Below are 27788 nucleotides of genomic sequence, written 5' to 3' on the forward strand. Positions count from 1 at the left end.
ATTCTTTGGGAGGACCCAAGACATTTTAAGTGGGGGGAGAGTGTAACACCCCATAGCTTTTTGTGCAATGATGATGTTTAATGCTAAACCTTTTCTTTTCTTTCCCTCATTAGTTGCAGTGCACAGTTATGCCCACTAGGGGTGTACTTAGAAAAGATTGCTGTGTCACACTAGGAACCAAGTTTGGAGAGGACAGTTCCTGAGGGGGAGGGTTTTGTTGGATGTGTGAGGAAGGTTGGAAAAGGATGCTGTGGATGCAGTTCAAGAGAGAGTTACTGGATTGTCTGGCCAGACAGAAGATCAAGCTGTATACTGCACTGGGACCAGAGAGAGAGTGGATTGTTTCTTGGAAGGAGAAAGACTAAATGGTAGTGAGTTGCTGGCATTTTCTGCTCTCAGAGGTAACAGATCTGCACACCATACTAAAGTATTATGAACATTGCATCCAGGAGAGTGTGAGATCAACACAAACTAATACCCTGCATTCACCTCCAGCTGCATTGATATAAGCTGTGTGTCTGGAAGACACTGTGTGGACTCTCCTAATGTATATTTCTCATGCTGATATTGAAATCTTCACAAGGCAAATGCTTAGAGCCTAAGGACCCCGTTCTGAATCATATAGCTTAGTAAAGTGCAGGGAATCATAGGTTCTGGACTTGGACACCAGTTAAGGATTTTCCTACACAAGTGAGCTACACTGTCCACCATTGCTATAAATATTTAACCGAGAAGACGGGCCCCAACGCATGCAGCTGCCAACTATTTTCCTTTTTCTTTTCTGCTAACGCTGGGACTATATTTGTGTTTCCTTTGGGTATATTTAAGCGTTGGAAGCCTTCTACAGGGTTTAATATACTCAGCTGTTGTATTTTCATTTGATTAGAGTCAATATCTAACATTTGTTTTACTCTCATCATTTGCAGTGAAACTTGTTATAGAGACACCCTGTGGAGAAAAGTGTAATTGATTGAGATTTTTGTGTAAGAAGCTGTTTGACCGCGCATTGCATTTAATACTGCAGTAATTTTATAACTAGTAATATTCTGTGCAAGTTTGACTGCTTACCATTATTTTGTTTAGGGTCACATTGTTGAAAATAAACGGGCCCATTGTTCATATAAACTGTGTCTGAGTATTGGGGAAGAAAAAGGGAGTTCACCAGAGCAAAGAGAGATCTGAACCTACTATTCCACTTCTAAGGTACACCCACGGGTGCGCTACACATGTCTGGTGGTGTTTGGTGTCATGTTTACTAGACATTCCCCTGTCTCATGTTATTGCAGCTATGGTTGTCCTGGGTTCCTGTGAGGTTTGTGGTGTGTGTCCTTTAATGTTGGTGTGGACAGCAGCACTAGTGCACTTGTTCCAGTCAGTGTGTCTGTGGCAGGTAAGTGTGTTATTGGTTTCGCTTACCTGCCATCTCCTTATGCTGTATGTGTTCCCCTCTCCTTGCAGCCTGGCCTCAGATAGAGACTCCTGTTCCTCCATGACTGGGATGAACAGGTCGTCTCTTCCCTGCTCCTTGGTGAGGGATTATCAGGGCGACTTAGGGTCTCCAGGTATCCTGAGTATGAGTCGTCCTACCATCGGGGTCCGCTCATACGGTGAGGAGTCAGGGAGAGGATTAGGAATGTTGTAGGAGGTGACCTGCTCCCTTATCACTCCTTTTTGGCCAGGCTGATCTCCTTTACCCTTTGAGACCGCACGGTGGGGGGTTTCCCTCACTCCCCATCGTGACACATCCCACATGAACAAAATGCGGATCCGCAAAATAGGTATACCATCTGGGCGGCATCTGTATTTTTGGAGGATCCATTGACTTGAATGGGTCACTGTTCCTCATTTTGCAGCCCAAGTATAGGACATGTTCTGTCTTTTTGCAGAATGGACATACAGATGCGGAAAGCACATGGATCATGCATGTGTATTCCACATCTGTATGTCTGTTTCGTAAAAAGATAGACATTTTCTATGTGAAGTCAATAGGTCAGCAAAAGAATATGGGAGGCACATGGACCGCATCTGTATTTTATGGATCCGCAGTTTGCAGCCGGCAAAACAGACATGGTCGTGTGCATGAGGCCTTATGCTGAAGGAGTCCTGGAGAGGGTATGGAACGACTTACATTAGAACATTAGTAGAACATTAGTATCTCAAAAAAGGGAACCTTTGCTACTAACCAATTTCAAGGAGCATGCATCATTTTTAGGGTGGGACCACACGGTCAGGTTTCCTGACATAGTTTTGAAGGCCAAAATCAGAAGTGGATCACAAAAGGAGAGAAACTATAAAGAACAGATACAATTTCTCCTATTTTTTTAATTCACTCCTGGTTTTGGTTTCAAAAACTGCATCAGGAAACCCAACTGTGTGGCCACACCCCTAGTGAAATTATCCTTTTTTTATGATATATCTCCATTAACCTGAACTGGTGAAGCCTTGGCGCCCAAAAAGTAATACAACACTTTTGAAGAAAAAGACCACACAAAACTTTCTTAGAGCTGATAAGTAATTGTACTTTACTCTAAAATATCCTGAACTCTACAGTGTTCTCATCAGATGTTCAGTTCAGACCGGTTATCCACAGTCACTATAGTACGCCACAATATTTCTAAAGGCTGTGTAAATTAGCTTGTTTTGGGTGCAGACAAAGCCTCCACTTCTCCATATCTGCTCAGGGTATCGGTTCAAGTCTCCAATACAGGTCCACATATCTTGGCTCCCTCTAGAAACGCACCATTTCGAGTGGTCATGGCGGGAGTAGAAGGAGTAATTCAGGAACTTGATTCTTTTGATGGTATATACATGCCAGGGTAGAGTACAGTTCGATAAGACCTCCGTTCCTTTTGGCTGCCATGTTTCCGTTAATAAATCCGTCTGCAGTTTCTGAGCCATCCAGGCTGTGAGGATATCTGTTGGAAAAACAAGGAGAATGACATGACCAAAAGGCCCACTCATAAGTAGTGTTGTTGCAGGTACCTGGGGGGAAGGGGGGGGGGGCAGGAAAGTGCTTTTGGGGGTAAAAACTCTCTTGTCTATGGCTAGATTACAAGAGGGTACATAATAAATAAGGGCAGAGGTGTGTCATCTGGGCCGCAATGCAAAATCTGTACCTAGACCACTGAGTGATGGGTGCAACTAAATTTTGCAACCTCCACAGGTAAATAAAATGTGTACCTCGCTACCTGTTCGGACACCCAGATGTTTCCAACCCAATTATTAGCCCATTGTGTGGTACAGTTATTGTATGATGTCCAGAGCTTCTCCTGAGTTGTTTATATTCTGATAATAGTAGATAGACATCATCATGTTCACCCACACCATTCTAATTTTGGCTTCTACCTTTACTGTACTTATTGTAAATCATCGGTGCACAGCAATTCTTTGGAAAATCTGTTGGAGTCTGGATTCTCACCGTCTTGAAAGAATTTGGATTTTGCAAAGTTCAGAAAGGATTCTCCTTGTGCCGATTCCAGTAAAGCAAGTCTTGTAGCCTCTATCCAAGGGAAGCTCAATCCTCGACAAATTCTGTACAGGCCCCACAGATCTTTTTCATAGATGTCAGGGATGGAACAGTTGTAGACGTTTGGATTATAATACAGCAACTGGGCGGCTTTTTCATCAAATGGAAGACAGTATTTTAGTTTTACATGACGTATTCAGCTGCATACAACTCAATGCTAAAATGCTACTTAAAGGCTATGTACACCTTTGGGGGCAACTTCTTTTTAATATTGCATTGTAATCATTTTGAGCTAAAAAATTTTTTTTTCATTGGTTTAAAAAAAAGAAAAGAAAAATGTTGAGCCCCTTTATCTGTAGCCTTGAGATTCTCTAGTGGCAGGCTCTGTATTTTCACTGTTTCTCATTGGGAAGCTCAGCTGACAGCTCCTTATTGCTGATCTCTGACCTACTAAACACTCATTATACACTACTCAAAAAGTTAGGGATATTTGGCTTGGGGGTGAAATTCCAGGATAAACCTAAAATGCACTCTAACCCAGGTGAACGTAATATGACCTTCTCTAAACTTCTGAATGCACATGTCCAGCTGTTCAATGTTTCAGTACTTTTTGCACAACTTGCTGTTCTCTAACAAGGAGCTTAATGGCAAAATTTGCAACAGGTGTTTGATGCATGAATTGCCCAATACATTTTCTGGTTCAATTAGAATAAGTATTTAAACAGTCCTCCTCATCATGCTTTTCACATTTTGACATCATGAGACCAAGACGACACTTAACAACTGATCAACAGTACCATTGCGAGGCTTCAAGCAGGATATTCTCAGATGGAAATGGCCACTAAGCTTATAGTGTCACAGAGTGTCATCAGCAGGTTGCAATAGAGATACAGAGAGGCTGGAAGAGTCACAGAAAAGCATAGATGTGGACGTCCTTGTGCCACATCCCACACTGATGACTGTTTCATTGTGAACAAAGCCCTGCAGAACTGGATGATGAATGCCACACAACTCCAGGCACATTTAAGGGAGGTGAGAGGCACCCAAGTGTCATGTTCAACCATTCAAAACTATTTACATCAGCGTGGTCTGGGTGCTAGATGACTTGCAAGGGTACCTGACCCTACCACCATCGTCTTGCATGGGCCATGGAGCATCTACGCTGGACGAGGGGCAGAGTTTGCATCAGTGCTGTTCACTGATGAAAGTTGATTTACGCTGAACAGAAATGATGGCCGCCAACGATGTTGGAGAAGTCAAGGAGAGCGCTAAGCATAAGCCACTGTTGTCACCAGACGGGCCTTTGGTGGTGGTGGTGTTATAGTGTGGGCAGGTGTGTCTAGTCAATACAGAACTGCCTTACACTTTGTAAATGGTACAGTGACAAGCCCATACTACTTGAATAACATAATTAACCCAGTTAGTGTGCCTCTGCATGAATAAAACAGGCCTAATTTCATCTTCATGGATGACTATGCGCCAGCTCATCGAGGTCGCATCATTAAGTAACGTCTGCTAGAGACTGGGATACCTCAAATGGAGTGGCCTGCACTTTCTCCAGAGACCTGAATCCTATTGAAAACCTATGGGATCAGCCGAGTCACCGTGTAGAGGCTTGTAACTCTATACCCCAGAACCTCAATAACCTGAGTCCGCCCTTCAAGAAGAGTGGGATGCTATGCCTCAGCAGACAATAAGTAGACTTGTGAACAGCATGAGGCGTCGTTGTCAAGCTGTAATTGATGCTCAAGGCCACATGACAAGTTATTGAAACACTGACTTTTTTTTGGGCTTTTGGTGTTGTTTTTTGTTTCAATAAATAGTTTGAGATGAGGAAATCGCCATTGCTGCTTCTACTTAAATGCCCTACTTTCATAATATAATATCACTGTTGCGTGAACTTTTTATGTTTTCCATATATTTCACCCAAAAGCCTAATATCCCTAACTTTTTGTGAGTAGTGTAGCATAATTCTTATCTCAATGAGGCCAGGTGAGGCGATTGCTATAGGCAGCACCAGGTAGGGGCAAGAGGGGGGCAGCAGAAGGACCATGGGCAATGAACGCTTCCTTTATTGAAACGGTCATCTTTACATATTCAACTGCATCTCTGTACTCAGGACAGCAATACAGTTGAATGCTGCGACGGGGCACAGGAGCGATGTCTCCCTGGCCCACCGTTTCCTCTAATAGGCTTTAGTCCTAGTTCCTGTGGCCTATCGGAGGCCGGTGTCATCCTTATTGCGCTGCCTGAGCCGGGCTGCATAGAGCTCAGGGCACAGACTAGAAGAGGTCCGTGTCTTACACTGCATCGCTGACAGCAGAATGGAGGTAAGTATTTGAGTTTATTATTTTTATTTGGCAGCATGCTGGTGGGCCACAATGGGGTGGGGGTCATTATTTTGTAACTGGAGAAAGCACTATGGGGACATTGCAGCTGTAATCAGAGCATTTTTGTACTGGCACACATTATAAGGGGTCCACTATGGGGTTATTCGTTCTACTGGGGGCACTAAAAGGAGGTAGTTTTTTAGTACTGACACACATTATAAGGGAACATTTTTTGTGCTGGCACATAAGGGGGCATTTTTTGAACTTAGCGCACATTGTAAGGGAGCATTTTTGTACTGGCACACATTCTAAGGTGGCCACCATGGGGACATTGGTTCTACAGGGGGCACTAAAAGTTTTTTTTTTGTACTAGCACATGTCATAAGGGAGCATTTTTTTGTACTGCCACACATTATAAGGGAGGTACCCCAGTCTCCAACAGCCATTCCGTAATGATGCGACCTCGATGAGCTGACGCATTGTCATCTATGAAGATGAAATTAGGCCTGTGTTGTTCATGCAGAGGTATAATGACTGGATTAATGATGTTATTCAAGTAGGATGGGATTGTCACTGTACCATTCACAGAGTGTAGGGCAGTTCTGTATTGACTAGACACACCTGCCCACACCATAACACCACCACCACCAAAGGCTCGTCTGATGACAACAGTGGCTTAAGCATAGCACTCTCCTTGACGTCTCCAACATTGTCGGTGGCCATTATTTCTGCTTAGCGTGAATCGACTTTACTGAACAGCACTGAGGCCAACTCTGCCCCTCATCCAGCGTAGATGCTCCCTGGCCCATGCAAGACGATGGTTGTGTGGTCAGGCTCCCTTGAAGGTCATCTAGCACGAAGACCATGCTGATGTGAACTGTTTCAAATAGTCTGACGTGAGTCCTGGAGTTGTGTGGCATTCATCATCCAGTTCCGCTGGGCTTTGTTCACAATGAAACAGTCATCAGTGTGGGATGTGGCCAAAGGACGTCTATGCCTTTCTGTGACTCTTCCAGTCTCTCTGTATCTCTGATACAACCTGCTGATGACACTCTGTGAAACTCTAAGCTCAGTGGCCACTTCCATCTGAGAACATCCTGCTTGAAGCCTCGCAATGACGAGGTACTATTGATCAGTTGTTAGGTGTCATCTTGGTCTCCTGATGTTAAAATGTGAACAGCATGATGAGGAGGACTGTTTAAATACCAATTCTAATTGAACCAGGAAATTTATTGGGCGATTCATGGATCAAACACTTGTTAATTTTGCCAAGAAGCTCCTTGTTAGAGAACAGCAAGTTGTGCAAAAAGTACTGAAACATTGAACAGCTGGACATGTGCATTCAGAAGTTTAGAAAAGGTCACATTAAGTTCACCTGTAAAGGTTAGAGGGCATTTTAGGTTCATCCTGAAATTTCACCCACAAGCCAAATATCACAAACATTTTGTGAGTACTGTATTTCTGGAGGACACTATGTTTACTGCACTATAAGTTTCAGGGACACTATTTGCTGGGTGCAGTTAAGTGCACATGTCTCAGGTCAGAAGGTTTTATGACGACGTATCTAATAACAGAACCCCTTTAATTTTGATTACTAAAGACAATTACCCTTTAAGATGCCCATCCCCCACCATATAATATCACACAATGTATAGTATATAGAAATGAAACTGGAACTGAACTTCAGAATAAGAATACTCACCAATCTGTTTAAACTGATTATATTTGTAAGTCACGCACAAGGCTACCTGACCGTATCGTCTCCCTGTATGAGGGTATCCAAAGCCATCTTCTGGAAATGGTGGAAAATGCGGTACCGTGTGAACAAGCCAGAATCCCTGATATTTGTCAAAAAGCAGAGCTCCTGAAAGAGATAATTATTTAGACAGAAAATGTGGTAATTGACTGAAAGTTTGGGTCCCACCTGTGAGGAACAAGCAGCACCCAGTTCCTTCCGTAACTCCCACAGTGACTTCCCAGCTATCCTATGGCTATGCCTCATCTCACATCAACCTTTGTCCTATGCCCTATGTACTGAATTCTGATGTAGATGGATTACCGTAAATTTTTATTTGCAAAATGCTTCATTTTCTGATCCAAGAACTAAATATTAACTAGATTTAAAAAAAATCAGATAAGAAGAGCCTCTGTGTCTATTTTCAAAACATTTCAAGAACATTTAATTGTACAAAATACAATTTGTACTCAAATATTTTTCTGTGCAGTCAACTTTTCAATGACTAAAGTACAGCGCTGACTGTTTGTGCCGATAAGTTAGTGAACCACTGCGTGAGCTAGACCCCTGGTAGAAGGTAGCACAAGGTAATGTTAGTCTAGTGTACGAGCTATGCATGTACAGTCATCAACGAGAAGAGATAATCATTTACATGACTACCTGACCTATTAATGTATCTGATGGCTTTGCAAACTCTTGGTCATGACCTAATATTGGACCACTAAGGAAACCAGCGTACGTGTCCACCAATCAGAGGGCTCACACATCTATACCAGCTAAATGTGTAGACCCCGTGAGCTTTAACTCACCATCAGCTATACAGAAAGTCCTGATCTGTGAACATGATGAGATCTTGGTAAAATATAGGATCCAGTTGGGTAAATCTTAAAGGGCATCTGTCAGCAGTTTTGTACCTATGACACTGGCTTCATGTGCACTTGGCAGCTAAAGACATCTGCGTTGGTCCCATGTTCATATGTGCCCTCATTACTGAGAAAAATTATGTTTTTATATATGCAAATGAGCCTCTAGGAGCAATGGGGGTGTTACTGTTACACCTAGAGGCCATTGCCACGCCCTCTCCAAAGACAGATGTTAATGATGTTATCAATGCCTGGCCCTGTCAATCAACATGCAGAGGGTGCAGCAGTTGCAAAGAAAGCTGAGCCTCTAGGAGTAATGGCAATACCCCTGTTGCTCCTAGAGGCTTATTTGCATATATTAAAATTTTATTTTCCTCAGCAAAGCGGGCACATATGAACATAGCACCAACACAGATGCCTTCAGCTGCCAAGCGCACATGTAACAGGTCAGCCAGTGTCATAGATGCAAATCTAACAGTGGCTCCACCCAGAAGAAATGGTCAAGGTGCTCACTCCACAGCGCACCCTCTGCCGATTAAGTATAATGTATGGACACAATGATTAGTTTTAGGAGGGCACTCAACTAACTGTTGTTACATGGAAACAAATCCAGCTGTCACCGCCAGTTCTGTGAGAAGGTCTGACAGACGTTCTTCTCTACCTCTTGTATGACGTTCTTTGTTTTGGTTTCACTTTGTCATCTCCTTTCCCTCTGCCAGGTGTCACTTATTTAGACTAATCGTCTTCCTTTATATTCCCTCCCATACTGCCTCACTTTGCGGTTTATACTACTTCCTGGATGAAGTGTTCACTGCTGGAGGCTGCTGCTGCTGTTTGCTCAGATAAGTATTTTCCTTTATTGTGTTTCCTTGCTGGCTTGATTCTAGGTGACCCTGACTCCGTCCGTATTAAGTGCAGGGAGCCGGTGGTCGTGTACCCTCACTATTATAGGGTTTTCAGGTGTCACACAGTCTTAGGTACGTGGGCATGCAATCGTCTACCATTGAGACCCTTGCATGTGCATAGCAGTCAGGGAGAGCTCTTAGGGTTTTATAGGGCTCACCTATATGCTCCTTAGTTTGGGATCAAGCCAGTCGGTCGTTTATTTATAAGTTCCAGCTATCTGCAACTTCACCCGTGACACCAGCTGATATGCATAATAACATTCTATTTATTGAAACAAAATAAATGATAACAAAAAATATATATGTAATAACAAAAATATAAAAGATATAAAAGTTATATAAAAATGCTAAAAAATACAAAAAAGGAAAATATGAAAAATATAAAAAATGTATATAAAGGACCTAATACTTAATGCAACAAGGATATGATAAATCCCATAGATTAAAAATGATAGTTATTATGAATCCCAACATATACCATGATTATAACAATGAATTAATGTACAGTCCTGATCAAAAGTTTAAGACCACTTGAAAAATTGCAAAAAATCATATTTTACATTGTTGGATCTTAACGAGGTTCCAAGTAGAGCTTCAACATGCAACAAGAGGAAATGGGAGTGAGACAAAACATTTTTTGAGCATTCAATTAATTGAAAATAACGATTAAACTGAAACAGGCTGTTTTTCAGCTGATCAAAAGTTCAGGACCACATGACTTTAAAAGGCTAAATCTGTGCAAAGATGTGGATTCATTGTCATTTTCTGTCAGGTAGTCACACGTTGTGATGGCAAAGGCAAAAAGATTCTCCCTTTTTGAACGTGGTCGGGTTGTTGAACTGCATAAGCAGGGTCTCTCACAGCGCGCCATCGCTGCTGAGGTGGGACACAGTAAGACAGTCATTTGGAATTTCTTAAATGATCCTGAGGGTTATGGACCAAAAAAGCCAAGTGGAAGACCCCAAAAAATGTCACCAGCACTGAGCCGGAGGATCCAATTGGCGTCCGTCAAGACACTGGACGATCCTCGACCCAAATTAAGGCCCTTACTGGTGCTGACTGCAGCCCCATAACCATCAGACGGCATCTAAAGGCTATGAGCTGAGCGCTGCGATTGGCCAGCGCTACAGCATAGGAGAAAGAGACGCCGGCAGGTTCCCCCTGGGTGGAGCCTAACTATGAAGATACCGGAGGCTATAACCGGAGAACGGAGCGGCGCCCGGGGATAACAGTAAGTGCAGGGGGATCCCTGGGCGCCGCTCTACACTTCTGTATAGTCAGTTTAGATACTTTCTTCTGGTGAAAGGTCCTCTTTAAATCCATGTTTGTGGTCAAAATATCAGTAATGCTACAAAACCATAATAATCTAATGTCCAGTTTGAAAAATGTGAGGATATTGTTTTATGTAGATGAATTGATAAATGAATTAATAGCGATCTTCCAAAAATAAATGAAAAACATGCGTATTTCATCTTAGGAGGCCTCGTTATATAAGAGAAACTGACGTCAGTGTAACCATTTTTATGCATCAGCGACAGTCCTAATTGCTGTATATGAATATCCTTATGCGGTCAGTTAATAAGAATTCATGGACTGTTCAATGTAACTTAGTTACGTTACCACTTCCATGTGTCTCTGGTACGGATCGGCTGCACGATGTAGTTACATTTGCTGTGTGCTGTTAATTGCTCTCGCTCGGCGTCCCACGTGTCAGGGAATAGCTGGGAATAGACACTCCTCCTAAAACTAATGATTGTGTCCATAGATACAAATCTGCTGACAGATGCCCTTTATAGTAAATGTCTACGCTTGAACACCATGCTGCTTGTTTCTTTAGGGTACCTGCATACGAGCGCAGATTTCAAAACAGAAAATCAGCTGGTTTTTTCGTGCAGTTTCCACACCATATCTGCACCTGAAAGCTTGGGGACACCTTTTGGGGGCAATTGCATTCTACTCATTTTGGGCAAAATATTTTTTTAATTGGTCTTTTTTTTTTTTTCCAACAGTTTTTCCTCTATAGTCTTCATTTTCAGTGTAGCTTCAGACTATTGCTTTCTGTTTAAGGCTACTTTCACACTCGCGTTTGGTGTGAAACGGTCCGGAAAATACTTTCTTTCTCTGCGCAAGTCGGTCAAAATTGTCAAAGGAGCGATTGCTGCCAGAAGATTCCTCCGCCTAGGACCGACTTGCGCAGAGAGAGAGTCTTTTCCGGTCCGATCGGGGTGCGCAGGGAGCCGGCGCATGCGCAGTGGACAAGTTGAAGCCGGTGCCAGTAGTCCGCACGGGGCGCAGACTACAGTGTCCACAGCGCCTGTGCGAGACTACGGAGCAGACATTACATGACGTCAGGATAGTGCGGTGAATAAATTAAGTAGTAGGCGGTGCTGGGCTCCGGATCGATGGGCGCGGCTGGGCTCCAGTAGATCGTGGGACAACCCCTTGGGCTCCTGACAGAGGCACACAGATCATTGTAAACACTGCATGAAGACTAATGGGTACATATAAATATCTACATATCGTTAATCCTGGTGACAGAATCCCTTTAAAGATAATACAAACTGATCCGTTCTGAACGGATGCATGCGGTTGTATTATCTGAACGGATGCGTTTGTGCAGATACATGACGGATCCGCATCAAACGCGAGTGTGAAAGTAGCCTTTCCCTGAATCCATCAGCTCAATGTGTAGCCCTTATCTCTGAACTTTAAGCCATATTCTTATCAGTTTGATATGATTTTAGCTACAATTAGGCCCCTTTCACACGGGCGAGATTTCCGCGCGGGTGCAATGCGTGAGTTGAACGCATTGCACCCGCACTGAATCCGGACACATTCATTTCTATGGGGCTGTGCACATGAGCGGTAATTTTCACGCATCACTTGTGCGTTGCGTGAAAATCGCAGCATGCTTCCCCTTTGTTGCATTTTTCACGTAACGCAGGCCCTATAGAAATGAATGGGGTTGCGTGAAAATCGCAAGCATGCGCAAGCAAGTGCGGGTGCGGTGCGATTTTCACGCACGGTTGCTAGGTGAGGATCGGGATGGGGACCCGATCATTATTATTTTCCCTTATAACATGGTTATAAGGGAAAATAATAGCATTCTGAATACAGAATGCATAGTAAAATAGCGCTGGAGGGGTTAAAAATAAATAATTTAACTCACCTTAATCCACTTGTTCGCGCAGCCGGCATCTCTTCTGTCTTCATCTGTGAGGAAAAGGACCTTTGATGACGTCACTACGCTCATCACATGATCCATCACCATGGTGATGGATCACGTGAATGATCATGTGATGAGCGTAGCGACATCATCAAAGGTCCTTTTTCTCACAGATGAAGACAGAAGAGATGCCGGCTGCGCGAACAAGTGGATTAAGGTGAGTTAAAATATATATTTTTTTTTAACCCCTCCAGCGCTATTGTACTATGCATTCTGTATTCAGAATGCTATTATTTTCCTTTATAACCATGTTATAAGGGGAAATAATACAATCTACACAACCTTGAACCCAAACATGAACTTCTGTGAAGAAGTTCGGGTCTGGGTACCACAGTCGGTTTTTTATCACGCGCGTGCAAAACGCATTGCACCCGCGCGATAAAAACTAAACAACGGAACGCAATCGCAGTCAAAACTGACTGCAATTGCGTACCTACTCGCACGGGTTTGCCGCAATGCACCCGGAACGCATCCGGACCTTATCCGGACACGCTCGTCTGCAAGGGGCCTTAGGGTTTATGATCTGTCAGGGGTTGACAGGTAAGGGCTACATATCGAGCCATCAAAGCAGATGCATATAGAAAGGCTATAGGGAAAAAGCTATAGAATTTTTTTAAGTAAAGGCCAATTGAAAAACTTTTTTTTTTTAGCCCCAAATGACATGCAATAATAAAAAATATATAGATAAAAAAAAACTAACAATATCTGTCTTATCTTTTCATGCCATTCTAATTGTGGGCCTGAAGAGATCACAGGAGACGATATAGTGTATAGTGTTCTGTTCATCTACTAAAATCTGCAAAAGGTATTGCACCTAAAGGAAAATTGGAAAACTTACCCTTGGTGTGCCCTCTTTTTGTGACAGAGCTGTTCATTCCCGGGGGAGAATCATTGTATAACATGTACGCGGTGTCGTTTCTCTGAGTAAAGGAGAATATCAGATTCAAACAAAAGATGCAATGACAGAACTCAAGAAACTCAAGACTTTTTAAAGGGGTTCTAAGGGCTCATGCACACGAACGTGTGCGCCCCCTGCCTGTGCTGCGGACCGCAAACAGCGGGCCGCAATGCACAGGCACTGGCCGTGTGCCCGCCACTTGCGGATGAGGACCTATTACCTTGAATGTTCTATTTTTTTTGCAGTGCCGAGGCACTGACCGAAATCCCATGGAAGTGCTCCGTAGTGCTTTAGTGGGATTCTGCTTCATGCCTCCGCTCCGTATCTTGCGGTGCCTGTATATTGTAGACCCCCTGTTTGAGGGCCACAATATGGGCATGGGTGCCTTCAAAACAAGGAGCAACTGCACCCACTAGCCCCACTCCCCACAGAGGCTGTTGTTCCAACTTTTTGGGAGGTTTTATGTTATTCATGGCACTTTTTTAAATGTGTAAAGGGTTTAGTGAGAGGAGCATGGCCTCAGCGGTCTGAATCCTTTACCGTGGCATAGATTTGGCATACAAGTGGTATAGATTTCATTTTCTGGCATACAGACTGCCAGAAGATGAACCAAATTTATCAAGATGCCTGCTTCCCATTTGATGCATTTTACTCCACTTATTTATTTATTTATTTTATTAAAGGGGTATTCTGGTTATAACATGTTATCCACGCCGGGACCCCTACCGATCACGAGGATAGGAGCCCTGCAATCTGTGGAGCCCCCCTGAAATTGACAGAGCGCCTGGTTGAAATTAAATAACTTTTTATAGCCAGAATACCCGTTTAGGCCGGAGTATGAAAAGTCCCGAATTTGCAAGGAACTCCCCATAATTTTCATAGACAGTCCCTGCAAATTTGGGCTGTCCTGGGTTGAAAATGGGCAAGGCTTATGTACGCTCTGCCATAAGGGTCCATGCAATTTTGCGGAACAGGCGCGGACCCATTTATTTTCAATGGTGCCAGAATGTGCTGTCCGTATCCGCATTTGCGGATCTGCACTTCCTTTCCGCAAAAAAATAGAACATGCCCTATGATTGTCCGCATTACGGACAAGAATAGTGCTGTTCTATGAAGGGCCAGCTGTTCCGTTCCGCAAAATATGGAATGCACACGGATATCATCCATTTTTTTGCGGATCCGTTTTTTTTGCAAACCGCAAAATACATACGGTCGTGTGCAAGGGCCTTAATAAATTCCTTCCAGAGTGCCTACAATGCTAATTGGGAGGGGAATGGAAGAAGACATAAAAAATTAGAAACAAATGCGTGTGACAAGGGCGCCATTGTTTTTCAGTTAATCCTATCACTTGAATGGAGATGTCCTTTCGAGTGCCTGGCATAGTGGGTGCCATGTGTGCCGAAGGGGCCTCTACCCCTGAATTCTCAGGATCGGGAGGGGGTCATAGAGGCCCTCACCAATTATTGTAGTGTAGCATATCGTAGCAATACGTTACAATATGGGAATACCCCTTTAACGCCTCATCCACAGCACAGAGCTGCCATAGATTTCCGTCTAGGCGCCTGGATTGCCTGAGGAGGTGTGCCTGGTCATAAATTAGGCGCATCCTCTGGCACCGCAGGGGATATCATAGACCGGAGTAAAATGCTGTTCTTTGATAAATTCCCTCCTTTAGCGTTTCTGTGACAGTGAAATCTCCACTCACGTTATAGGACTGATAAAGCTGCTGCAGCACTTGTGCCATCGCACTCTGGGTCATGTTGATGAGGAATTTGCTGACTTGCCATCCTTGCGACTTGGAGTCGAGATACAAATAGTCCACTCCTGTTCCACCTGTCCGATTGATCAGACGCACTGGTAACTTGTAAATCACAAACCTATAAAAATATAAAAGAAATATAATGTGTATTAAAAGTATATCTAAAGGTTAAAAAAAAAAAGTCTAAACCAGCTTCCCATATGTTAGATACAATGGTGGCTTTTGTGATCTCTGCTGATCATTAAAGGGGTTATCCAAACTATAAAACATGCCCCCCAATGCCCGAGCCCCTCGTATAGATTATACGTACCCCGATCCCCGCCACCCACGTTGCTCCTGATCCGCACGCTGCATTGCTAGGGAGGCTCATTTCCATCATGGCCTGCTATTGGCTACTCCCCCTCCCCGTCGCCAGATGTTTTGATCCGGGTGAGAGATGGAGGGGGCGGCCGTGCGGGGAAGTATAATCTATGAGGGGCCGGGTCATTGGGGGGCATGTTTTATAGTTTGGATAACCCCTTTAATGAAAGGTCTCTACAGCATGCTCTTTTATGACCGGAAATCGTACACAACATTCTAGATAGAATCGATCAGTATTCAGAAATTTTACGTTAGCAGCCATAGAGGGCGCAGAGCTAGAAGTCGCACCCGATCCCCCAGATGTCTGCAGGGGCCCTTCTGCGACATAAGACGCCAATATTATAAATGACAGATAATGGGTGGTGGTGAATCTTAACGCCTTTACGCATTATCACGTACATGTACGTGATAATGTGTAAGCGGTTTGATGGAGCGGGCTGCTGCGCTGAGCCTGTTTTATACGCAGAGGGTGCTGGCTGTATAATACAGTAGGCACCCAGCCGCATCGACGGGGAACCCAGTCATTTAACCCCTCAAATGTCACATTCAACAGTGAATGCGGCATCTGTGGAGTTAAGCAATGGAAGGGGCCTTTGATAGCAACCAATGACGCCGTGCGCTCCTGCTGTCAGCAGGAATCCAGGCCGGCATACCACGGACCGCTCACGGCCTTAGGCCTCATGCACACGACCGTGCCGTTTTTTGGGGTCCACAAAAAACGGAAGGCGCCCGTGTTGCCTTCCGCAATTTGCGGAACGGGCGCCGGCAATATAAATGCCTATTCTTGTCCGCGAAGCGCGGACAAGAATAGGACGTTATATTTTTTTTAGGGGGGCCGCGGAACGGAGCCACGGATGCGGACAGCACACGGAGTGCTGTCCGCATCTTTTGCAGCCCCATTGAAATGAATGGGTCCGGCTGGGATGTGGACCCAAACAACGGTCGTGTGCATGAGGCCATATCCTGCAAAAAAAAGCAGGATAAGCCCCCGTATGGCTATGGGAACAAAGATTTAAAAAAGTTATGGCTATTAGAATGTGGGGATCTGACTCCCGGCACACCAGCGATCAGCGACATATTAATGGCCTGTTCTGAGGATAGATCATCAATATGAAAATCTCAAAAAACACTGTAAAGGGGTTTTCTGAGATTTTATCACTGATGAGCTAACCTTTGGATAGGTCATCAGTATCTGACCGTGGGGGTCCGACACCTGGAACCCCCGCTGATTAGCTGTTTGAGAAGGCACCAACACTCCTGCGGTCTTCTCCGTGCTTACCAAGCACAGCTCCGTACATTGTGCTCGGAGCTGAGCGCGATACCAAGCACAGTCGCTATGCAATTTACAGCGCTGTGCTTGGTAAGCCTCGAGAAGACCGCGGAGCTGACAGGAGTGCCGGTGCCTTCTCAAACAGCTGATCGGCGGGGGTCCCGGGTGTCGGACCCCCACCGGTCAGATACTGATGATAGGAAAGGTCATCAGTATCAAAATCTCAGAAAACCCTTGCTGGTGGTGTTACATTTTGCCAGTACTTCCCAGCAGCTGCCACTAAGGGTACAGCCCCATGCGCTGTAAAATCTGCAGCAGATCTGGCAGAAAACCGCCATTGCAAGGTGTCACTGCGGTAGATCCTCTGCTTTCAACCAAAATCTATGAACGAAACCTGCAGCATAAGCCAACGTGCTGCTAATGAAAAACCGCCATTGCACGCCTGCCCCCATTCTGTCCTGGGGCGCCTCAGAGCACATATTTTTGACGACTTGTGTAATTTTCACTTCTTTCATGTCCAGGTTAAAAAATCTATATTGTTTATAAATATGCACATTTTATTTCACGTATATCTACGTCACACGGTTATTATTTTATTAGCCCATGGCACTGACTTTTTATTATTTATCTTACATATTGATCTAATAAAATTACTGATGATTGAAATATTGCATTTCAGGATCGTGTTCATCTACATTAGAGAGATTTCATCCCAGAAACTGATCAAAAATAAAGTGTCAGTGCTGTATCCATAGCGACCAATCAGTACAGTATTCAAATGCAACTTTATTTATAAAGGAAGCAGCGCGGCGTGCAGCGTGAATGACCGCGAGAACGAGGCTTGGGCAGCGGAAGTCCTTCTTCCCGCGGCAGTTTCCCGGGCGCACGTGTGTGTAATGGCGGGGATACCACTGGACAATTGGCGGCCCGCTACGGTTGCCCTGGACACCAGTATGGGCACCATTATGGTGGAGTTATACTGGGATCATGCTCCCCGAACTTGTAAGAACTTCGCGGAGCTCTCCCGGCGCGGCTACTACAACGGCACCAAGTTCCACCGCGTCATCAAGGACTTTATGGTCCAAGGCGGGGACCCTACAGGCACCGGGCGCGGAGGAGGCTCCATCTACGACGGGAAACACTTTGAAGATGAGCTCCACCCGGAGCTGAAGTTCACCGGGGCCGGTATCCTCGCCATGGCCAATGCCGGGCCTGACACCAATGGCAGCCAGTTCTTCCTCACCCTCGCCCCGTCGCAGTGGCTGGACGGCAAGCACACTATCTTCGGGCGGGTGTGTCAGGGCCTTGGTACCCTGAACAGGCTGGGCATGGTGGAGACGGACAGCCAGGACCGGCCGCTGGACGAGGTGAAGATCCTCCGGGCCAACCCGCAGGGCTGATGGAGGAACCGGGCGTGCATGTCCGTCTATGGACTGGAGGAGCCGGGCGTGCATGTCCGTCTGTGGACTGGAGGAGCCGGGCGTGCATGTCCGTCTATGGCCCGGAGGAGCCGGGCGTGCATGTCCGTCTATGGCCCGGAGGAGCCGGGCGTGCATGTCCGTCTATGGCCCGGAGGAGCCGGGCGTGCATGTCCGTCTATGGACTGGAGGAGCCGGGCGTGCATGTCCGTCTATGGACTGGAGGAGCCGGGCGTGCATGTCCGTCTATGGACTGGAGGAGCCGGGCGTGCATGTCCGTCTATGGACTGGAGGAGCCGGGCGTGCATGTCCGTCTATGGACTGGAGGAGCCGGGCGTGCATGCCCGTCTATGGACTGGAGGAGCCGGGCGTGCATGCCCGTCTATGGACTGGAGGAGCCGGGCGTGCATGCCCGTCTATGGACTGGAGGAGCCGGGCGTGCATGCCCGTCTATGGACTGGAGGAGCCGGGCGTGCATGCCCGTCTATGGACTGGAGGAGCCGGGCGTGCATGCCCGTCTATGGACTGGAGGAGCCGGGCGTGCATGCCCGTCTATGGACTGGAGGAGCCGGGCGTGCATGCCCGTCTATGGACTGGAGGAGCCGGGCGTGCATGCCCGCCTATTGACTTAGCGTGCACGTCACTGTATGTACTGGAGGAGCCGGGCGTGCATGTCCGTCTGTGGACTGGAGGGGCCGGGACTGCACGTCGCACTATGGACTGGCTGCACGGACTTGTGGACGGCTTTAGATTTTTTTTTTGTTTTGTTTTCATTGTGTTTTTTTTTTACATTGTAACTTCACTTTTCTAATGAAAATCTGAGTAAAAATAAATCCTTACTTACATCACTTTATATAAAATCCTATCAGGACGTTTCAGGCTGCGTTCACGTCTCAGTTTCGGTGATCTGGTGTAAACGCAAGCTGCGCTGTTGAAGTGCAACTTCTATACTGGCCAGAGCACGCATGCTTGGGATTGTACCCAGTAAATGGTGTCGGCCCCATCTGTCAACTACAACTCCCAGCCTGATCCATTTGCTTCTGAGTTCTGAAATTGGCCAGGCAAGTGTGCACGCTGGGAGTTGTAGTTGCAAAACAGCTGGCAGTCCATTATCAGCTGAGCTCTGGCTGGCACACGTATATGACTCCCTCTGCGCAGAAGTGCCATATGGGGTGAATTTGGACGAGAGATTTTCTCTCTGGACTTGTGCAGGAGACTACGGCACAAAACAAGTGGCGGTTTTACAGATTGCATCCACAGGCAGCCGACATCTTCCCCCTGGAAAAACCAACATGCTGCGGATATTTCGCCACTTCCAATCTGACCCCCGCAGGCGCCACTGGCAGTTTGATTAAAGGGGTTATCCAAACCTGTAACCCCCTTCCCAATGCCCGGGCCCCTCATACGGAGAATACTTCCCTGGTCCCCACACCTGTTTCCTTCCGGATTGCTCCACAGCCGTCACTGCCTCTCCCCGTGGTGCACGTCACAACCTCCAGCGACGGGGGGGTGCAGCCAATAGCAGGCGGTGCTGCTGACCTGCTCCCCTTGCCATGACAGTCGTGGAGCAAGGCAGCAGGTCATGATCTGACCGCAGTTTGGTCTATTCATTTCTATGGGGCTGCAAAAATGCTGATGGCACACGCAGGATGTGTGCTGTTGGCAGCTGCGTGGTCACGCCGCAAATTATAGAACATGCCTTGTTGCACAAGAATAGGCAGTTTGACGATGGGGCCCGCGGAAAGTGTGAAATGCGCGGTCGGTATCTGCATCTTGCAAAATGGACATGACCGTGTGAATGTAACCTAATAAGGTGCCGCTGGAGGCAAACTAAAACGTTTTCTACATATGTCCAGTTATCAGGGATTTGCTTTGGATCCTGGGTCGATTCGGTCTGAATATTCTCCTCCTGGAAGAACTGGGCCTCCTTAGAAGGTCTGAAAGGCCAGTCTTGCTTCCTACACAATGCAAGTCGTACTGTCTAGCAGAACCGGTCTGGTGCGCCCCTTGTGACTGCACGATCCCGTCTTGTGCTCCCGCAGTCAGCCTGGCATAATTTTCTTACTGCGCATGCGCCGGCAAGAATCAGCAAGGTATATGCACAGTGCGAGCGTGATGACTGGCTTGAGTTCTCCTGCAGCCAGTGATCACGCTTGCAATATACCTCTGCGGCGCGAGCGCCCATGCTGATTCTTGCCGGCGCATGCGCAGTAAGAAAATTATGCCCGGCTGACTGCGGGAGCCCGAGACGGGATCGTGCAGTCACAAGGGGCGCACCAGACCTGTTCTGCTAGACCGTACGACTTGCACTGTGTAGGAAGCAAGACTGGCCTTTCAGACCTTCTAGTCTTGCTTCCTACACAGTGCAAGTGCGCCCCTTGTGACTGCACGATCCCCTCTCGGGCTCCCACGGTCAGGCCGGGCATAATTTTCTCACTGCGCGTGCGCCGGCAAGAATCGGCGTGTGCGCTCGCGCCTCAGTGGTATATTCACAGCACGAGCGTGATCACTGGCTGCAGGAGAACTCAAGCCAGTGATCACGCTCGCACTGTGAATATACATCGCATGCGCAGTGAGAAAATTATGCCCCCGCTGACTGCGGAAGCCCGAGACGGGATCGTGCAGGCGCCAGACTTGCGCGATCCCAAGGAATCAAAAATATGTAAATCACAGTGAAGGGAGGACGGGTAAGAGGCGGGCTTGATTTGAAGCAAGGAGGCCACTGCCCCCTTAAATTCAAGCTTACAGGAAACGGCGCTCATGGAGATTAAAAAAGCATTTTTCTAAAGTGTGGATTATCGAATTTCTGGCTCGCACACATGATCAATAACAGACTGGGGGCTGCTATAAGGTAATGCTGGCGGTCTTATATCACTTTTGGAGGTGACAGGTTCCCTTTAAGACCTGAGTGTCAGACAGCAGGCCCTGCACTGGCGGTGGATCCGCCGCAGTCATGTAGAGACACCAGCTTCTACATACGGCGGATCCACCACCGCTTCTAATTGTAAGATGGCTTCTCACTAATATAGACCTATTTCTGTTTAATAAATGACCCCCAATAGGTGCAGAATAGATCCAAGACAAGCCTAAAATGAAAGTGCCAACCACGCAGGCATCAAATGGAATTTAATACTCCCAATACAAATAAAAAAAATTCAACTTCTACTTTGTGCGTAAAACAGAAGATAATATAAATAGCTCCTGCGCATCAGGCTTACAACTACATACAAAGGATCACCGCACGAGCGGCAATGGAGCCGTAGTGTAGAGACATCAGTGGTGCAAACACTGAATCAGACAGAAAGCTTCAAAGTTCGGTAAAGGTGCAAATGTTTGTATACAAATTACTAATGTATCAAAGAATCATGTGATCTAATAAATACATCAAAATAATGAAGATCAAACAAATAATAATATATCACTGAACACTAAGGCCTCTTTCACACTTGCGTTGTTGGGATCCGGCGTGCACTTCCGTTGCCGGAGGTGCCCGCCGGATCCGGAAAAACGCAAGTGTACTGAAAGCATTTGAAGACGGAGCCGTCTTCAAAATGCGTTCAGTGTTACTATGGCACCCAGGACGCTATTAAAGTCCTGGCTGCCATAGTAGGAGCGGGGAGCGGTATACTTACAGTCCGTGCGACTCCCGGGGCGCTCCAGAATGACGTCAGAGCGCCCCATGCGCATGGATGACGTGATCCATGTGCTTGGGGCGCCCTGACGTCACTCTGGAGCGCCCGGGGAGCCGCACGGACGGTAAGTATACTGCTCCCCCGCTACACTTTACCATGGCTGCCAGGACTTTAGCGTCCTTGCAGCCATGGTAACCATTCAGAAAAAGCTAAATGGCGGGTCCGGCAATGCGCCGAAACGACGTTTAGCTTAAGGCCGGATCCGGATCAATGCCTTCCAATGGGCATTTATTCCGGATCCGGCCTTGCGGCAAGTGTTCCGGATTTTTGGCCGGAGCAAAAAGCGCAGCATGCTGCGGTATTTTCTCCGGCCAAAAAACGTTCCGTTCCGGAACTGAAGACATCCTGATGCATCCTGAATGGATTTCTCTCCATTCAGAATGCATTAGGATAAAACTGATCAGGATTCTTCCGGCATAGAGCCCCGACGACGGAACTCTATGCCGGAAGACAAGAACGCAAGTGTGAAAGAGCCCTAAGGCTACTTTCGCACTAGCGTTTTTGCTGGATCCGGCAGGGCTCAGCAAAAACACTTCCGTTACTGATAATACAACCGTCTGCATCCGTTATGAACGGATCCGGTTGTATTATCTGTAACATAGCCAAGACTGATCCGTCATGAACTCCATTGAAAGTCAATGGGGGACGGATCCGTTTTCTGTTGTGTCAGAGAAAGTGGATCCGTCCCCATTGACTTGCGATATGGGTCGTGACGAATCCGTCTTGCTCCGCATCCCAGGACGGAAAGCAAACCGGAGCACGCTGCGGTTTGCTCTCCGGTATGAGAACGGAACGGAATGCATTTCGCAACATTCCGTTCTGTTCAGTTACGTTTTGTCCCCATTGACAATGAATAGAGACAGAATGGAAGCGTTTTTTTTTCTGGTACTGAGACCCTCTGACGGATCTCAATACCGGAAATGATTAACGCTAGTGTGAAAGTAACCTTAGGGTACTTTCACACTTGCGGCAGATCCGGCAATCTGGATGCAAACGGATGCATTTGTGAGACGGATCCATCTCACAAATGCATTGCAATACTGTATCCGTCTTTCCGGTTGTCACCCGGAAAAACTGATCCGGTATTTATTTTTTCAGAGATTAAGTGGTCTGCACATGCGCGTACAGAAAGAACGGATCCGTTTTGCCGGAACACTCGGGGCCGGATCTGGCATTAATGCGTTTCAATGGAAAATAATGCTGTTTACCGGCATTCCGGCGAGTGTTCAGGATTTTTGGCCGGAGAGAAAACTGCAGCACGCTGCGGTATTTTCTCCGGCCAAAAAAAACGTAAGAGGGACTGAACTGAAGACATCCTGATGCATCCTGAACGGATTGCTCTCCATTCAGAATGCATTAGGATAAAACTGATCAGTTCTTTTCCGGTATTGAGCCCCTGGGACAGAACTCAATGCCGGAAAACAAAAGCACAGGTGTGAAAGTAGCCTTAGCTGTATCACTTGCACAGCTATGGACAATACGTATGCCCAAAACCTCATGATTAGCAAATATTATAATGTCCTGCACATAAAACATCATGGCGACTGCCTGCGCACTGACCACTCGGCTCTGTACTGTTCATCATGGAGCAGGTACCGAGCAACACTACAGCAGCGTGGTATATCTTATGACCGCTTTCTGTGTGTGAATTACGGTTTATTCATAGTAGCTCACAGCACTTTGCGGCACTGTAGGGGTTAATGGTCTCTTGCTCGGCGCACAGGTACTGATTAGCTCTGCTTTACACGTTTGGCGGTGTGTCCCACCTCTCGTCAGTGCATCAGGTCTCAGCAGATCGGCCAGGTCCTCTGCCTACTGGAGCATGTACGTCTGTCAGGCTGGGTTCAGACCTGAGTGTTTTACAGCGCGTTCCTGCGCGCTGTAAAACGCTCAACAGGCAGAAACCAATGATCCCCCTATGGGCATGGTTCTCACCTGAGCGTTTTACAGCGTGTACGAACGCGCTGTAAAACGCCCTACGCCTCAAGAAGTACAGGAGCTTCTTTGGGGGCGTATTGTCTCGAGTTCCCACCCATAGACTTCAGCTGTAACGCGCCTAAATGGGCGTTTGCTTGTTTCCCCCCGATAAAAACGCCTGAAAAAAACGCATATCGAATACGCTCAGGTCTGAACCCAGTCTCTGCGCCTGTGACCTTGATCTATCCATCAGCCATGGATTCTAACCTAGTGCCGTCTGGACCGGCCTTGGAACGGCATGTACTCTGTCTCTGTTCTCCGCCTTGTTCTGTCTCTGTGCTTTGCCTGATCCTCTGTTACTTTGCACTGGTGTCTGATCTCTATGGCTAAGCCACCAACTACACTGGGACTATTCCAAGAGGTATCGGCCTAGTGACGCGTCTGGTCACATGACCCTCCATCAGCTGCCATCTTGTTGACATGACCTCGATGCAGGCGGCACAGAAGACTTTCCCAGCCAGGGGGCATAATGTGAGGATAAACGCTAATGTGTACAAATTTGCATAAACGTGTCACCGTGTAATTTATTCCTAAATTCCATTATAAAAAAATGTGGGTCACTTATTGTAATAAATATTTACCGCATAATAAGAATTATTAAAGTTCACATTCCTTCGTAACCTAATAATTATCCTAATGCACCCTAAAAAAAAAACGCCCTACGTATAAAGTGTACGTATGTGAATGTCTGCACCTATAATAGGACACCACTGCCTGGAGTGAACCGACAACCCACAAAGCAAAATGACAATTAAAGGGGTTGTCCACTTTCTGGTTACTGTTGATCATCGTGTAGGTAAGATAACTACATGGCACTTACTAACACAGCCTTTATATTATACGGTATGCTCCCTTATTATAAGGTCCTGTCCAAAAAATGGCCGCTGATGAAGGGTCATGTGACCAGGCAAATCACTCCCTCCACCGTTCAAATGCACTGCACCTGCTATCTGTCGGCAGTTAAATGCAGGTGCAGTGTGTCAGAATGGAGGCGGCCAAGTGACGCGTCTGGTCACATGACCCTCCATCAGCTGCCATCTTGCTGACATGACCTCGATGCAGGCGGCACAGAAGACTTTGCCAACCAGGGGGCATGGGAGCAGAATATCAACAAAGGCTATATTTGCAATTGCCAAATAGTCATATTGGTTAATGGTAGCCAGAAAGTGGACAACCCCTTTAAGATAAAAAGATTTTTCTATCACCACTAACTACAAATCCTTCCTAATAATACAGCAGCCTCAAGCAAAGGCCGATAGATTGTCCAACCGGGATGGGAAGTTAAAATAATCTAATAATGAGACCGGCTCTCAACAAATCACCTATATTTTATTGATTCACCAGTAATAAATTATTAATAAATACATCAAATTATTAATTGTACATTAATCGTTGACCCAGGTATCAATCATGCGGAGCTCGCGCATAAAAAAAAAAAAAAAAAAAAGGATAAAATATTAAAAATATAAAAATGGCCAGACAGTTTATTAGGACTGTGTTTTTGGACGGTGTCTTGTTTAATAAATATTATTGTCCATGTATAAATTATAGGAGCAGCCGATCCCTTATATCATCTGTGCCTGTATTTGTGCACATGGGTTTCAATCGCTGCCCTGGTTGGCGCTCCTGCGGCGTTGGTCTGGATATGAGTGGCAGAGTTAGCAACGTACGTGCGCTAAGTCACATTCAGCCGAGTTTGTTTAGTTACTCACGACCACGTTGTTCTCCGTGGGGTTCCCCCCCCCCCTTTTTCGTATCTCTCCCCGCTGGATCTCTCTTAGTCGGGTCTGCGTGATTCCCAGTCGGCTTGTGATCAGCTGTACGGCTCCGCTCTCCGCCGTCGCAGGACACTTAGTGCAATCCTTCAAATCCTCCTTAATAATAATATTCCAATTATTTAAGAAATAAGTTTCCGTCCACACTGTCTTTCGGTCGGCGTTCACCTTTCTCCAGACGCGTTTCGAAACAATCCTGTTTCTTTCTCAGTGGTATATGTTCAAAGGTTACAAAACCATCTCTTAAAGGGAACCTGTCACCAAAAAATCGCTTATTAAGCTGTTCAGAGTACCTTACAGTCCTACACAGTAGTGCCCTATTGCACTTTTTCTTTGTTTTCCAGCATTTAGCCTCCTTGAGAAATCAATGTTTTATTCAGCCGCTGCCCCGTGCTTCAAGTCAGGCTTGAAATCAAGGGGGCAGCGGCCTAGGCGTCTCCAATCCTGCTCTCCCCGCCTCCCGCCGCCTTGATTGACACGCCGCATCTCAGTGCCGGGACCGCGCTGCTGTAGCGCGATCCCGGCTCGTACACTAAGCCGGCTTCAGTCTCGCTACAGCGCATGCGCCCGCTCTGTATGCGCAGGTAGAGAAGATGCCGGGCGCGAGTATGTAAGGCTGGCGGGCGCATGCGCTGTAGCGAGACTGAAGCCGGCTGAGTGTACGAGCCGGAGCCGGGATCGCGCTACAGCAGCCCTTTACTGCGCATGCGGGCTGAGAGCGCGGTCCCGGCACTGAGATGCGGCGTGTCAATCAAGGCGGCGGGAGGCGGGGAGAGCAGGATTTGAGACGACTAGGCCGCTGCCCCCTTGACTTCAAGCCTGACTTGAAGCACGGGGCAGCGGCTGATTAAAACATCGATTTCTCAATGAGGCTAAATGCTGGAAAACGAAGAAAAAGTGCAATAGGGCACAACTGTGTAGCACTATAAGGTACTCTGAACAGCTTAATAAGCGATTTTTTGGTGACAGGTTCCCTTTAAGAGTTTGGACCCTGCAAATCCACATTCATATTGTATACACATGGAAAAAAAATTCAAGACATTTATTTCCCACCCAAGGAGTGGTCGACCATCAATTATCATGCCAAGAGCAAGACGTGTACTAGTCTGCGAGGTCACAAAGGAACACAAGGTAACCTCTGAGCAACTAAAGTCATTTCTCACATTAGTTAATGTCCATGAGTCCACCGTCAGGAGGACACTGAACAACAATGGTGTGCATGGCAGGACTGAGAGGAGAAAACTGCTGCTCTCCAGAACATCACCGCCTGTCTGCAGGTTACTAAAGATGACCTGGAGAAGCCAGAAGGCTATTGGAAGAATGTTTTGTAAATGGATGAGACCAAAATAGAACTTTTTGGTTTTTGGAGAAAACACTGCATTCTAGCATAAAAACCTCATCCCATCAGTGATGTTGCATCTGGGGCAGGACAGCTCGCCATCATTGATAATGAATTCTGGATTATACTAACAAATTTTAAAAGAAAATGTAAGGACATCTGTGCTCGAGCCATGCAGCAAGACAACGACCCCAAGCACACAAGTCATTATTATACCAAGTGATGGTTAGAGAAGAAGAAAGGTAAAGTTCTGGTATGGCCAAGTCACCGTCCTGACCTTAATCCAATAGAAATGTGTTTAAGGGGGCTGAAGCGAGCAATTGATGGGAGGAAACCACCATCATAACAGAGTTGAAGTTTTTTTTGTATGGAGGAGTGGGCCAAGATTCCTCCAAGCCGTAAACTGAACGTAATTTTCACACATGCTCCCTCCAGCTCTTAAAGAGCCATTGCATGCCCTAATTTCCACCAGTCTATGGATGGTCTCTTTGAGGTACTTAAAGGGAATCTGTCATCTCCAAAACACCCCCCCCCCCCCCCCCCCCCCCAAACTAGAGGAAGCGGTGTAAAGTGTAAGTGATGCTGAGTCGGATTCGGATATACTATAAACCGCTCAATCTATTTTGGGGGGGTTGGAGCAGACAGATTCCCTTTGAGGCATCTTTCCCAGTGGGAGGATGCCTGAGCATTAGTCCTGCGAAGGTGTGCTGTTCTGTTTGTCTGCCCTTGTACAGACTTGTGCCTGTTTCCCGATTCTGACCTCTGTTTTGACCCT

General features: G+C 46.4%; 2 protein-coding genes and 1 long non-coding RNA gene across 4 annotated transcripts in view; 2 read left to right on the top strand and 1 right to left on the bottom strand.

The window, feature by feature from the left end:
* Nucleotides 1-82: 82 nt before the first annotated feature.
* Nucleotides 83-27581, top strand: LOC120979291. The gene is made up of 5 exons (XR_005774266.1): nucleotides 83-211; nucleotides 1313-1323; nucleotides 7295-7310; nucleotides 25802-25807; nucleotides 27569-27581. It is a non-coding gene; the product is annotated as an uncharacterized LOC120979291 (long non-coding RNA).
* DNASE2B (deoxyribonuclease 2 beta) overlaps nucleotides 2499-27788 on the bottom strand; it is a 31032-nt gene continuing 5742 nt past the window's right edge. The window contains exons 2-6 of one of the 2 annotated variants that reach the window (XM_040407945.1): nucleotides 15129-15300; nucleotides 13364-13445; nucleotides 7499-7660; nucleotides 3419-3550; nucleotides 2499-2915 (exon numbers count right to left, since the gene is read on the bottom strand). In XM_040407945.1, coding sequence (XP_040263879.1) covers nucleotides 2581-2915; nucleotides 3419-3550; nucleotides 7499-7660; nucleotides 13364-13445; nucleotides 15129-15300 — 883 coding nt within the window. In that variant the 3' untranslated portion in view covers nucleotides 2499-2580. Of the gene's footprint in view, nucleotides 2916-3418; nucleotides 3617-7498; nucleotides 7661-13363; nucleotides 13446-15128; nucleotides 15301-27788 lie in introns of both variants that reach the window. The other variant, XM_040407944.1, reaches the window with a different exon arrangement.
* PPIL1 (peptidylprolyl isomerase like 1) lies at nucleotides 17647-18843 on the top strand. The gene is made up of 2 exons (XM_040407948.1): nucleotides 17647-18217; nucleotides 18252-18843. Exon 1 carries the CDS (start codon nucleotides 17709-17711, stop codon nucleotides 18210-18212), a length of 504 nt encoding a protein of 167 aa, XP_040263882.1. The 5' UTR covers nucleotides 17647-17708; the 3' UTR covers nucleotides 18213-18217; nucleotides 18252-18843.

This window comes from Bufo bufo, chromosome 9 (genome assembly GCF_905171765.1).
Source record: "Bufo bufo chromosome 9, aBufBuf1.1, whole genome shotgun sequence".
NCBI classification, from domain to species: domain Eukaryota; kingdom Metazoa; phylum Chordata; class Amphibia; order Anura; family Bufonidae; genus Bufo; species Bufo bufo.

Coding starts and splice junctions, on each gene's coding strand:
- PPIL1 (XM_040407948.1), top strand. CDS start 17,709: ATGGCGGGGATACCACTGGACAATTGGCGGCCCGCTACGGTTGCCCTG.